Below are 12,163 nucleotides of genomic sequence, written 5' to 3'. Positions count from 1 at the left end.
TATTAGAAACACCTACCCTGTGCTTCCACTCACTGGCCACTTTATTAGAAACACCTACCCTGTGCTTCCACTCACTGGCCGCTTTATTAGAAACACCTACCCTGTGCTTCCACTCACTGGCCACTTTATTAGATACAGTACTGAGCTCCTCCTATCTTATAGGTCATTATATCAATGTACAATTACTGACTGTAGTGCATGTGTTGCTTCTCTTTATCAGCGTGTTGTCCAGATGTTATTTGGTCAATGTTTAGTTCTCAGCACAGCAGTGACACTGACATGGTGGTGTGTGTGGTGCTGGTATGAGTGCATCAGACATAGTGGTGTTCCTGGTGTTTTTAGAGACGTCAGTGTCGCCTGAAAGTGGCCCACCACCCAAAAATATCTAGGGAAGAGCAGTTCTGAGATCAGAAACTGACCATCAACAAAGGGCTAGAGGATGGTTAACATCATAAAGTTGCTCTTCACGCATGAGACTGAGGCTAGATTCCCTGCCTAGGCACATCACACACACCATACGGTCCTCCGACAAGACACAACCCATTCTCCCACACATTCAACATGACTAAATGTATTAAAACTGCACCAGCACATGAGCTACAGTCACCATGGTGAAGTTACAAGAGAGGGGTATCCAGTAAACTGGACGCTGTGTTTGTGTACATATGATGTAACTGCAGGGGGTTTGGAATAATAGTAGTGTAGTGATTATGGCCACATGGATCAAAGCACTGGTCGTAAAGAGACTAAAACGTCCACGATGTCCACAGAACTGTATTTAACAAAGTCCAGAAGTAAGTGGATCACGCACAGGTGTAATTGTTTAGGCAGTCGCTCGGCACGCTGACCAGTTTCGCCAGTTGTACCCGAAAATGACCAAATACGCACAGCACAGGTGACAGTAGTGGGTTCTTCAGTGGACCTGGTCATTTTTAAAATAAATTTAGGTCAATTAGAATTGAACTACTATAAAACGTGCCATAATAGAGCAGAGAGAGGAATTACAGCGAAAAATAAAGTAAAATTTTGAAGTTTTTCTGAACATTTTGCAAATCTGTGAATATCAGATTCCAGTGTCCAGTGAGTGAGTATTGAAATTTGCAAACTGAGCAATAACAGCTTGTTAGAAGGAGCTTTTAAAGATGCTTTTAGTTCAACTTTATTTTATTTATTACATTTTTTTCTTTACTGACAAACTGGTCAAGACAGAGAGCTGCACAGATGTTTCTCTTCAGGAGATCCAACATCTCCAATCTAACATAAAAACAAATACATTCATCTGTGGAAGATCCTCGTTGGTCCATGTGGTGTTTCCCACAGATCTGTGGTGAGCTGTGTCTTTGTCCTTTGTCTCCTAGGTAACATCATGGGGGTGGGTCAATGTCTGGTGCATGGCCTGACGGTGGTGATCAGGAGGAAGTTCTCCGCCAGCCGGTTCTGGGACGACTGCGTCCGATACAACTGCACTGTAAGTGGGGTTTATGGTCTACTGCTGATGGACAGTCCCTCTCTACTGTATTGGCGTATTTTTAATAAAACCGATGCACCCATGTTATGACCGACCGATATCACCTCTCCATTAAAAAATTGAAAATTATTTATTATTGTAACGCGTGGGAGCGATGACGAAGCAGACGCATTCACTGAGAGAAATGAGATTTATTAGGGGCAAATCCATTCTCAGGGTCTAGACAATCCAGGGTCAGATAGCCAACACGGATAGAACGAGGGACAGACATTACAAAAAAGGAAAGCAGGATAAACAAACAATGGAGGCCAGGAGAACAAACACCAAACGAACAGTACAATATAAAGACCAGCAAACTAACAGGGGGAAACACAGGGCTTAAATACAGGCACAGGTTAACAAGACACAGGTGGTTAACAAGACACAGGTGGAAAGCATCAAGGGCGGAGTCTGGAAACAAGGGGGCAGAACAGGGAAGAATCAAAACAAGGAAGCACATGGAGGACTGGGAGGGGCCAATTGTGAGAATGATATGCGAGTCAGTGATCTCATTCATATATTAATTAACTAATTAAACATTAATTACTGATTAAGTACTTCATAATTAGTAATTGAGGACACAAGTACTTAAGTACATTCTCATGTAACTTATTGAAGAGTGAACTCACTTCTCAGTTCATTAGCAGGTTAATAATCAGCAGTTAGTGTATAGTTAATGAGTAGTTAAGCTGTGAACTATTGACAGACCAAACTATCAGTTAACAGTGTACTAAGTCACCAATTACTAAGTATGCATTCGGTTACTAATGCATAGTAATAAGTTAATTAATATGTATAAGTAATCAGTAATGAGTAACTTGTTATTAGCATATTGGGTATTTTGTGATGGGACAGAATCAGGCAGACGCTGGTGGACGAAAAGAGCAAAAGTAGCTTTACTAGTCAGTTCATGGTCCAACATCGTCGTCAAAAAAGGGGCAAATCCAGCAACACACGGGATATAATGAACTATGGCTAAAGCCCGGGCTATAAAACTAAACTAACTAGAACCTGCAGCACAGTCCGAACGTTGATAGGTGGGTTGCTGTGACGTCATGAGGGTTCTAGGAAGAGGAAGTCCAGCAGACTGCCTGACCCCACGGGGTGTGTGATGTGTTTTATAGTCTTATTACAGTTAAATATACGTTAATATAAATGTGTGAAAAGTGTGTTAAGTTGATTTAAAGGTATTGTGTGTGTGTGTGTGTGTGTGTGTGTGTGTGTGTGTGTGTGTAGGTGGTCCAGTACATCGGTGAAATCTGCCGTTACCTCTTATCCCAACCGGTGCGCCCCTCTGAGTCGAGCCACTGCATTCGGGTTGCCATGGGAAACGGGCTCCGCCCCAACGTGTGGGAATCGTTTACCAAACGCTTCAATATAAGACAGATCGGAGAGTTTTATGGAGCTACAGAGTGTAACTGCAGCATCGCCAACCTGGACGGCAAGGTGTGTGTCTGTGTGTGTCTGTGTGTGTGTGTTCTTGTAGTGCTATACTGGTAAGGACCCCATGTCCATCCATCCATCCATCCATTTTCTAAGCCGCTCCTCCGTCAGGGTCGCGGGGGGGGGTTGGAGCCTATCCCAGCAGTCTTCGGGCGGAAGGCAGGATACACCCTGGATGGGCCGCCAGTCCATCGCAGGGCAGACACACAGACAGACACTCACACACTCACACCCAGGGGCAATCTAGCATGTCCAATTGGCCTGACTGCATGTCTTTGGACTGTGGGAGGAAACCGGAGAACCCGGAGGAAACCCACGCAGACACGGGGAGAACATGCAAACTCACTATGTCCTCACTATGATATGACTACATGAAGTTTTTGCCCAAGTGAGGACATTTTGCTGGTCCTCAGTTGAGCATGTGTTGTTTTCACCACAATTACCTTTCTTTTCTATGGATGTCCTCATATGTATAGCATGACAACAGAAATTGAAATTGGGGTGAGTGATATGGAAAAGTAGGAGATACTTGGAGACGTTTTCATGAACTACCATAATTATTTCTTCTGAGGAATGAAAAACAGAAAAAAGCACCAGGTGTGCTGCATAAAATACTATCAAAAACTATGAATCCAACGATTTTTGCTCATTGTTTCACACGTTGCACTAAATCCCTCTCATCAGGTGTAATTATATTCTTTTCATTAACGAAAACCTCCTATCGGTCACTATTGGTCCTATTGGTCCTGAGAGTACCAATGACTTGCTCGGAAAAGTGTATTATAATGTAATTTATCTCGACAGTGATGTACTGTAGGATAATTTATTACACTGATGAGGGCTATTTTGATATTTTGAAAAATGTTAGGACACAGAAATGCCCTTCTAGCTCTTGCAGCAGTGCGTCACACTCTCCTGAGGCTGATGTGTCATTTTGAAGAAGTTTTATCTGTCCTTTGTCCAGATGGGGGCGTGTGGCTTTAACAGCGTGATCCTGCCTAATGTTTACCCCATCAGACTGCTGAAGGTGGATGAAGAGACCATGGAGCTCATCAGAGACAGTAGGGGGCTCTGTATGCCCTGTAAACCAGGTGAGGAACGTACACATGCTGGTGTTACTATGAGGGGCTTAGCTATTGGTGGTGGGGGACAAGGCCACTTCACTTGATTTCTGACCATAAATTAGATACAAATGAAAATATTACTAAACAAGCTCTTGTGCTGAGTTCTTGCACCCTGATGAGAGACAAAGTGCTTCTTAGATCATTGCAGTTTTCACCAGGCACTTTTACCGTGGAAGCACTGCTACCATCAGTCGTGCAAATAGGCAACTTGTAAACACAATATTTTCTTGCTTACTCCTTCTCCTAAGAACGTAGCTGAGGTTTGCTAGTTCATTTACACCAGTGGTCACCAACCCTTCTCCTGGAGATCTGGCTTCCCTAAGCCTTCACCGCCAATCCAAGTCCAGAACATCTCCTTCAGCTACTTAAGGCTTTCTGAAACCAATAAGTAGGGCTGATTAGGGTTGGAGCTGAAGTCTGCTTTAGACTGTTCACGCCACGTTTAAAAAAAGATGGTGATTCAAGGGTTCTTTACTAAAGAAAATGATTCTGTATAGAACCATGAACACTCAAAGATCCCTTTGCATGAAGGGTTCTTTGCATCATGAAAGGGCTCTTCAGCCTGATGGAAAATGTGCTTGGGTGCTATATGGAACCATTTTCAAAAAGGTTCTATCCAGAACCATCTACAGCATATTCTCCATCAATCCCAAGAACCTGTTCATGGTTCCAAGGGTATATTGAGTGTTCGTGGTTGACTTTTCATAGTTCTGTATAGAATAATTTTCTTTATTAAGGAATCCTTGAAACACCATCTCTTTTAAAGTAAGTTAGAGTAATAGTAGTTGACCATGGAAACAAAGTTGTTTATCTGCTTCAATCACAACCACCTTCTGTCTTTGGTGGTCTTAACTAACTAGAGCTGCAGCACTGCTCTGCCTCAGGGTGGCGCTGTAGCAGACTGGCTCACCCAGTTGGTCCTTCATAGCCTAGAAACCGTAACTCTGCCCAGATTCCTCTGCAAAACCAGAAAAGCTGCAGCAGGTCTGTAAACCTAAAAAACTGGCCCAGTTTCCCAAAAGTTTGGAATGAAGAGTGGCTGTTCCTCATTTCCCACACTAAAAACCGAAGAGGAGATGAGGAGCAGAACCTCACTAGAACAGAAACTTTACAAAAGAAGAGCTCCAGCTCACCAATGCTGGAGAAGCCCCCCACCCCGAAAACAAAGCAGTGTTTTGCACACTGGCTACACCGACACTTCAAAATCTAACCTTAACTTCAGCAGTGCTACCTTTGTGCTGAAGCTCAAGAACCAAGATGTGCCCTGAGTTCTAAAGCAGTCTCCGGGCCACATGACATGTCATATACATTGGTATTAACTGTAATATACGTGTCCTCTAGGTGAACCAGGAGTATTGGTTGGATGGATCAACCAGCAGGACCCCCTGAGGAGGTTTGATGGCTATGCTAACCAAGAAGCTACGAATAAGAAGATTGTGCACAATGTCTTCAAGAAGGGCGACTCCGCCTACCTGTCAGGTAACAGCCCACACCCTTCCACCTTTACTTTTAGCACTCTGCCATTCTTAACTATTCCCTAAGTTTTGTTTACCTGGCTTTTTCTTTAGTCCTCTGTGTGGAAAGAAAGGGCAAACCTACGCCACCTGCTGGTTGTTTTCAAAGCATTTTGAATCCTTGTTCATTTCATCTTCAAATTTACAACAACAGATTTAAAAGTGGGCAAGTGCAGTTGTTCAGTAATCTCTAATCTGTTTATGTGGTTTCTGACACTTAATACCAAACTGTTCATTACAAATGATGTTAATCGTTCAGCTTGGACTCCGTTACAAATTAGAAGGAAAACTGACTTTTCTCTAATCTGTTCTTGTAATAGTTGCTTGGTGTACCATGTTGTCTCTGCTGGTCTCTCAGGTGATTTGATGGTGATGGACGAACTGGGCTACATGTATTTCCGAGACCGCAGTGGGGACACGTTCCGCTGGCGAGGCGAAAACGTTTCTACCACAGAAGTGGAAGGAGTTTTGAGCTCTTTGCTGAACCAGACGGACGTAGCAGTGTATGGAGTCTCTGTTCCAGGTCAGTGCAGGTGTTACAGTGACCGGTAGAGCAGCAAAGTTCTTACTTGCATGGAGTGTTTCTGGCTGTGTACCATTATAAGGATGCTGGCACGGTACGGCTGCCGATTTACATCGGTTTTTCGTTTGTTTTGTGTTGTTCATGTGTGCTTGTTGTTCCCCTGCTGGCTGAGGAGTTCGCCATCACATTCACTGAGATAGTGGCCAAGACTGAGTTTCCACCCGTAGCTCAGAGGCTCCTTGGGCTGGTTGTTTGGGTGACGCTACATTACAGCAATCATGCAGCCTTGAGTGATGCTGTATCGCAGCTACAAGGCTCTGAGGACCAGGGACCTGATTGACCCTACATTGCAGCCACATGGTGCTTCTGTGACACTGCTTTTCAGCGATGAGGCTGGCTGGACTGGTGGTGTTTGGATGCAGGAAAATGCTGCCCCTTAGTGGCTAAGGACAGTTTTAGCCTCCTGTGTGATGTACCATAGTTGCGGAGGAAGACTTTCCCCCGAGGCTAAGGATTACTTCTGGGGTAGCTAAGCTATACCGTGATGATGATCATCTCACCACTTTTAGTTAAGGGTGGGGTGGTAGGGTAACTTTGGAGGAAGAAGCTGTCCAGGTGAGAAGAAGATTAATCCTCTTGTTGATGAAATGATGGAGCCAAATCTAATGTCAACACATTTGCTTAATGCCTATAGTCTCATTCTTCCAGAAAGTTTTTGGTGGTCAATTGGATCATTGGATATTAGTGAACTATGAATGTCTTTTAACTTGAACAAGTTTTTTTTTCTTTCTTTCTTGAAACTGAAAAAAGAAAACAACAAAAAAAAGCCTGTTAGAATTTGTTGAATGACTGCTTTTTGACTGAGGCACGATACAGAGCAGCCAATCAGGACTGAGGTCATTTACATATATCTGTTTTGAAGGGACAGTGACAGTTTATTACTATGCGATTAAGAGAGGTTGGAAAATGGTCATATAAAAATAAACATGGACTGTTAGATAGATAGATAGATAGATAGATAGATAGATAGATAGATAGATAGATAGATAGATAGATAGATTCAACTTTATTGTCATTACTCAGTACAAGTACATGGCAACGAAATGCAGTTAGCATCTACCAGAAGTGCAAATAGTAGCAATAGTGCAACATTATAGTATATAGAATAAATTACTATTATAGATATGCAAAAATAGATTATAGGTGTGTAGATACATACATGAACATGTTGGAGATGTACACTGTATTGAATAACTGTTGCGATGTGTTATTTACATGGCAGTAGAATGTTAAATTTGTGCGATGGTAATAATAATGAATAAAACAACAGCTCTGATTGGTGAGTGTAGTATGAAAGGCAGTGTTCATAGTCCGCTGTGTGCAGTATGAGTGGTTTTGGTGTTTTGGTGCAGGTGGCTCAGTGGGTAGCACTGATGCCTCACAGTAGGAAGGGTCTGGGTTCAGTTCCCCGGCTGGGTAACCAGAGTCCTCTCTAAAGTTCCCATGTTCTCCCCGTGTTTGCGTAGATTTCCTCCCACAGTCCAAAGACAGGCAGTCAGGCCAACTGGAGAGGCTAAATTGCCCCTAGGTGTCACTGTTAGTGTCTATGTGTCTGCCCTGTGATGGACCGTCCTGTCCAGGGTGTTTCCTGCCTTCCTCCCAATAAACGCTGGCATAGACTCCAGCACCCTGAGATGAATTAGCAGGTTAGATGACGAGTGATTGAATGTTTTGGGTGCATAAAAACACACGAATATGGGCCAAAATTGGACCCCAGGACACAAAATGAACATGTTGAATACGAGAACGATACATTGTGTGATACAGTGAATGGGAAGGTGTCCTAGCTGAGGTCTTTGGCTTTGTAAGGCATGTTAAAATGTGCCGTTACTCTGTCTTTCTAACCTTTTCTCCTCTGTCTCTTTCTTCCTTTTCTCCAGGCGTGGAGGGAAAGGCGGGTATGGCTGCCATCGCTGACAGCACAGGCAGCTTTGACTGTGAAACATTCTTGCAGGAGGTGCAGAAGTCCCTCCCCTCGTACGCCTGCCCTGTCTTCTTACGCCTTTCTCCAGAAGTGGACACAACAGGTCAGAGAGAGAGCAAGAGATCATTCCTTAGAATTCTATTGGTTCTTTCCGTTTCTCCTTCAACACGGCTGTAATGTTTACTTCGTGGCATCACACTGCAGTATTTGCACTCCTCAACTTAGACAGCAGCCGACCTGTTACACCTCCAAACATCTCTAACTTCATTCATCATATAAAGGCATGTCGCTCTGGCCGTCTTCACTGATGTGTGGTGGTTCTGTTATCTTGCCTTGCACTGTTTTGGTTAACGTCGTTGCTGGTTATTGTGGACAAACTCGCATCTATACTACCAGCAAATTGTTTTGTAGCAATAAATAACTTCATAGCTTGCTTCAAACATTTTCTTTTAGCATTACTTTGTTCTTACAGCAAATTTAAAAAAGCCACTTGTTTTTCACAATTTCCTCAAATATTAATGGTAAATAAAGTCGTTCAGGCCCAGTGGTGGACAGTAACTGAGTAACTGAGTAACTGAGTAAATGTAATTAGTTTCTGTACTTTAGTATTTTTGGTGTATCTGTACTGAAGTTTCTCCGTTCTGGGCGTCTTTTTCCTTTCACTCCACTACATTTCAGAGTCTAATATCCGACTTTTTCCTCCTACATTTTGAGAAATCTGTCATTCCTTTTGGTTTCTGTGTGTATAAAAACGTAACATGTCAAAGCGAAAGAAGCGCAAAGCCAGAGCACCAATCAGGGCCCAGCGGTCACTTTGTTTAGAGCTGGTTTTGACCTGTTGGTCATACCGACCCAGTGCAGCACGCGGTTCAACGTCAGCGCAGCAGCGTAAAACTTTGGGAGAGTCTGTTCAACATAAATGATGAACTAACCTAACTTTGTGTAAATAGAGCTCAATATAGAAATATGTCCACATATGCAGTCGAGACTGACGCGGCTTTTTTCTGAATTTCTACAAACACCATTTCATTTTATAGTAAATGAGTTTGGGCTGGTTTATGTTTATGAACAGACGCCTACAGATCAACATAGTAAAGGAGCTCATCTGTGATCCTGAGTTTAAAGCCAGTTTTTATTCAACTTAAACTTGGAACTAAGTTGTAAATAAATCTGAAACTGAAACTTTGCTTGTGTGTAAAAAGTGATTTCAGAGCCACTCGGTTCTCCCTGATGGAAACTGTTTACCTTCAGTGTTTTGTGCTTCTGATCATTTTAATAGACGTCAGCGTCACTAATTAATGACGTTCTATTAAAAGACTGGTTTACCAAGAGAGACGCTGGGGAACTTTCACCTGAAATGAGTTCATGAAGCCAGTCTGGTTATAAAAATGATAACAGGACATCAGAGCCAGAATTACTCTTTTAGTACTTTTACTTTATACTTAAGTACATTTGAAGGGAAATACTTTAGTACTTTTACTCAAGTGGAGGTCTAAAGGGAGGAACTTCTACTTTTACTGGAAGAATATTTTACGTTGGGTGACTCTACGTTAACTCAAGTACAGGGTTTGTGAACTTCGTCCACCTCTGTTCAGAGCGGTTTGGTGTGAAACGTTCTGTTCTCGAGTCAGAGTCGTTCACAGTGGTGGTGATAGGAACAAGACGTCCACCTGTAAAAACTCCCTCACAGAAAGTTCCTACAGAAAAGAGTTTTGAATTCACTGCTTGATGCCAGAGACGCTGCTTTATGATAGTTTTGGAAAAAATATAATGGTCTATATTGTGTATTAATTGGGGCGAGGCATTTTAAGGGAAAATCGTCTCCCAAGAAAACGTATTTCTTCAGATTTATTCCTACAAAAACTTTCAGAAGATGCGTGTAGGTTCACTGCTGGTTTAGATGTTATGTCAAACCACTCTGAAGGATTTTTTTACATCTCAACTATTGAATTATGCAGAATAAAAAAAACAACCTAAACAAAAAAAACAAGAATTTCCATTCCTTGATCTGATTCAGGCCTTTTGTTCATGAATTTTATGTTTTCTTTATGGCTTTTAATTTTGTGCTCAAAAAATACAGCAAATTTTCTTCATTCTATTTTCTTAATTTCCATTCATGTAAAAACACTCTGTTTTATTTTGTTGTGTTTTATTTTATTAAATATTTACTAAGCATTTCATCTTCCTGATTTTTATCACTGAACAAATCAGGAGTTAATGAATCTCTGATGTTCTGAAGTCGTGGTTCTTGTCCTTGTTTTATTATTTATATGTTTACATAAAGACTCTTACCATCTGTCATCCTCCTCCAGGCACGTTTAAGATCCAGAAGACGCGGCTGCAGAAGGAGGGATTTGACCCCCGGCTCTCAAACGACCGGTTCTACTTTCTAAACGGCCGGGCGAGGCGCTACGAGCCTCTAACAGAGGAACTATATAACTCAATCCAGGAGGGTAGGGCATCTTTATGAGGGGAGACGGAGGTCAGTTGTCAGTAGTGCTGTGTATATTCTGTAATAACCAACCTGCTGTATTTTAGTCTCGCTGTGGTCAGAGAGTAGTGCTGGGATAAACACTCGAGGTCATCAGCAGCGAGGTATTAGATCTAAACTAATGTCTGCCATTGAGCACAGACAGTGGAACTAACTAAAGCTCTGGATTTTAGAACAGTGGTGCTAACAACTTGTGGCTGACGTCCACAAAATCTGATCAAATATTAATTTATTAATTCTTTTGTGAAATGACATTTTTGTAAAATTCAAGAAAAAATATTGTGTTAAAATGTGAATAAAAAAGTGCGAATGTAACACAGTCTTACCCACAGTGCCTTTGAGGCTCCATTAGGCCTCCTTTCTACCCGTTTAAGGCCAAGCTTTCTCAAAAACGGCCAGTTTGTAGAGTTGGGCCATTGGGCCAGACAAAACGAGAAGGCTCTGGCTGCAGCCCTGCACTCTCAGCCTGACATGGATGACGTCTGTGCTGCTGTGCCGCCACAGCGAACCATGTACTGCTGGACCACAAGAGCTACACTGAATGTATGTTAGCGTTGCCATGGTGATAACAAGGTAATTAAATATGGAAAAGTTCAAAATGAAACCTACCACGCCGTTAAGGCATAAATGTCGGGTTTATTCACAGAAGAAACAAAACAGCTACGACTAAAACTCATGAAAGCCAGGCTGAAGACTTTCAGAGCCGGTTATCAAAACTGGAATATTGATTAAAACTGAACGTATTCATGATTCTAAGAGGCCGTGACGATGTACAGTCAATGTAGTACCGATTACTTTTACTGTATCATCAACGTCGTCACGGCCTCCTAGAAGGTGCTCAGACAACATTGTCATGACTTTCTGGGCAATTACACTGCAGACGATGTTGTGGCACATTGTCACAGCGTAACTGTGTTTGCAGGGCCATTAGGAGTAAAACCCAATGGTTTTGCTTACCAACAGGAATTGGCTTGATGGTTGCCATTAGAGTGACGTATTTGGAATCAGTCCCACCTGATTAAACGATCAGAATCCTTTACACTGTGAAATCAACCCATCAGGAAAACACAGAACACCATTAGCGACTACTGAAAACCACCAGGGACCAACAGACACTTTAATGGGTTCTGTGATCTTCTTCACCAGGAAGGTTCATTAACTGTACCTCTCCAGCCGAGTTATGGAGGAAAAATGCACCGTATAAAATTATACTCTTTGCAACTCATTTCAATGGAGGATGAGTGTGAAGAACCTTTGTAAAGTCTGAAGAACATCTACATAGTGTAGAAGTTCTAAAATGATAATACATTCAATTTATTTAGCAACTTTCGCAAACCTAAGGACGCTTTGCATTAAGTAAAACAACAACACAGTAGGGGCTGCACAGACTAGTCTTCAGACTGAAGGAACATGTGATGTAAAGTTCTATATAGAACATTTTTGAAAAGGTCTACATAGCACCCAAATGGTTCTTCTGTTGTTACAAGCTTGACATCATAACAATAGACAAATGCCTTTTGGTGCAATTTGGAAAAACGTGGAACTTTTATACGGAACGTTTTAAAAGAAAGCTCTAT

At 42.2% G+C, this 12,163-nt stretch overlaps 1 protein-coding gene across 1 annotated transcript in view; it reads left to right on the top strand.

The window, feature by feature from the left end:
- Positions 1 to 10,897, top strand: part of slc27a1b (solute carrier family 27 member 1b) — a 23,472-nt gene extending 12,575 nt beyond the window's left edge. Inside the window, exons 7-13 of the mRNA XM_037543852.1 lie at positions 1,359 to 1,468; positions 2,744 to 2,953; positions 3,915 to 4,041; positions 5,416 to 5,553; positions 5,947 to 6,111; positions 8,052 to 8,198; positions 10,408 to 10,897. Coding sequence (XP_037399749.1) covers positions 1,359 to 1,468; positions 2,744 to 2,953; positions 3,915 to 4,041; positions 5,416 to 5,553; positions 5,947 to 6,111; positions 8,052 to 8,198; positions 10,408 to 10,565 — 1,055 coding nt within the window. The 3' untranslated portion in view covers positions 10,566 to 10,897. The remainder of the gene's footprint in view (positions 1 to 1,358; positions 1,469 to 2,743; positions 2,954 to 3,914; positions 4,042 to 5,415; positions 5,554 to 5,946; positions 6,112 to 8,051; positions 8,199 to 10,407) is intronic.
- The last annotated feature ends 1,266 nt before the right edge of the window (positions 10,898 to 12,163 follow it).

The sequence above is a fragment of the Pygocentrus nattereri genome, chromosome 12 (genome assembly GCF_015220715.1).
Source record: "Pygocentrus nattereri isolate fPygNat1 chromosome 12, fPygNat1.pri, whole genome shotgun sequence".
Lineage (NCBI taxonomy): Eukaryota > Metazoa > Chordata > Actinopteri > Characiformes > Serrasalmidae > Pygocentrus > Pygocentrus nattereri.
This window is presented reverse-complemented; position numbering and strand designations above follow the sequence as displayed.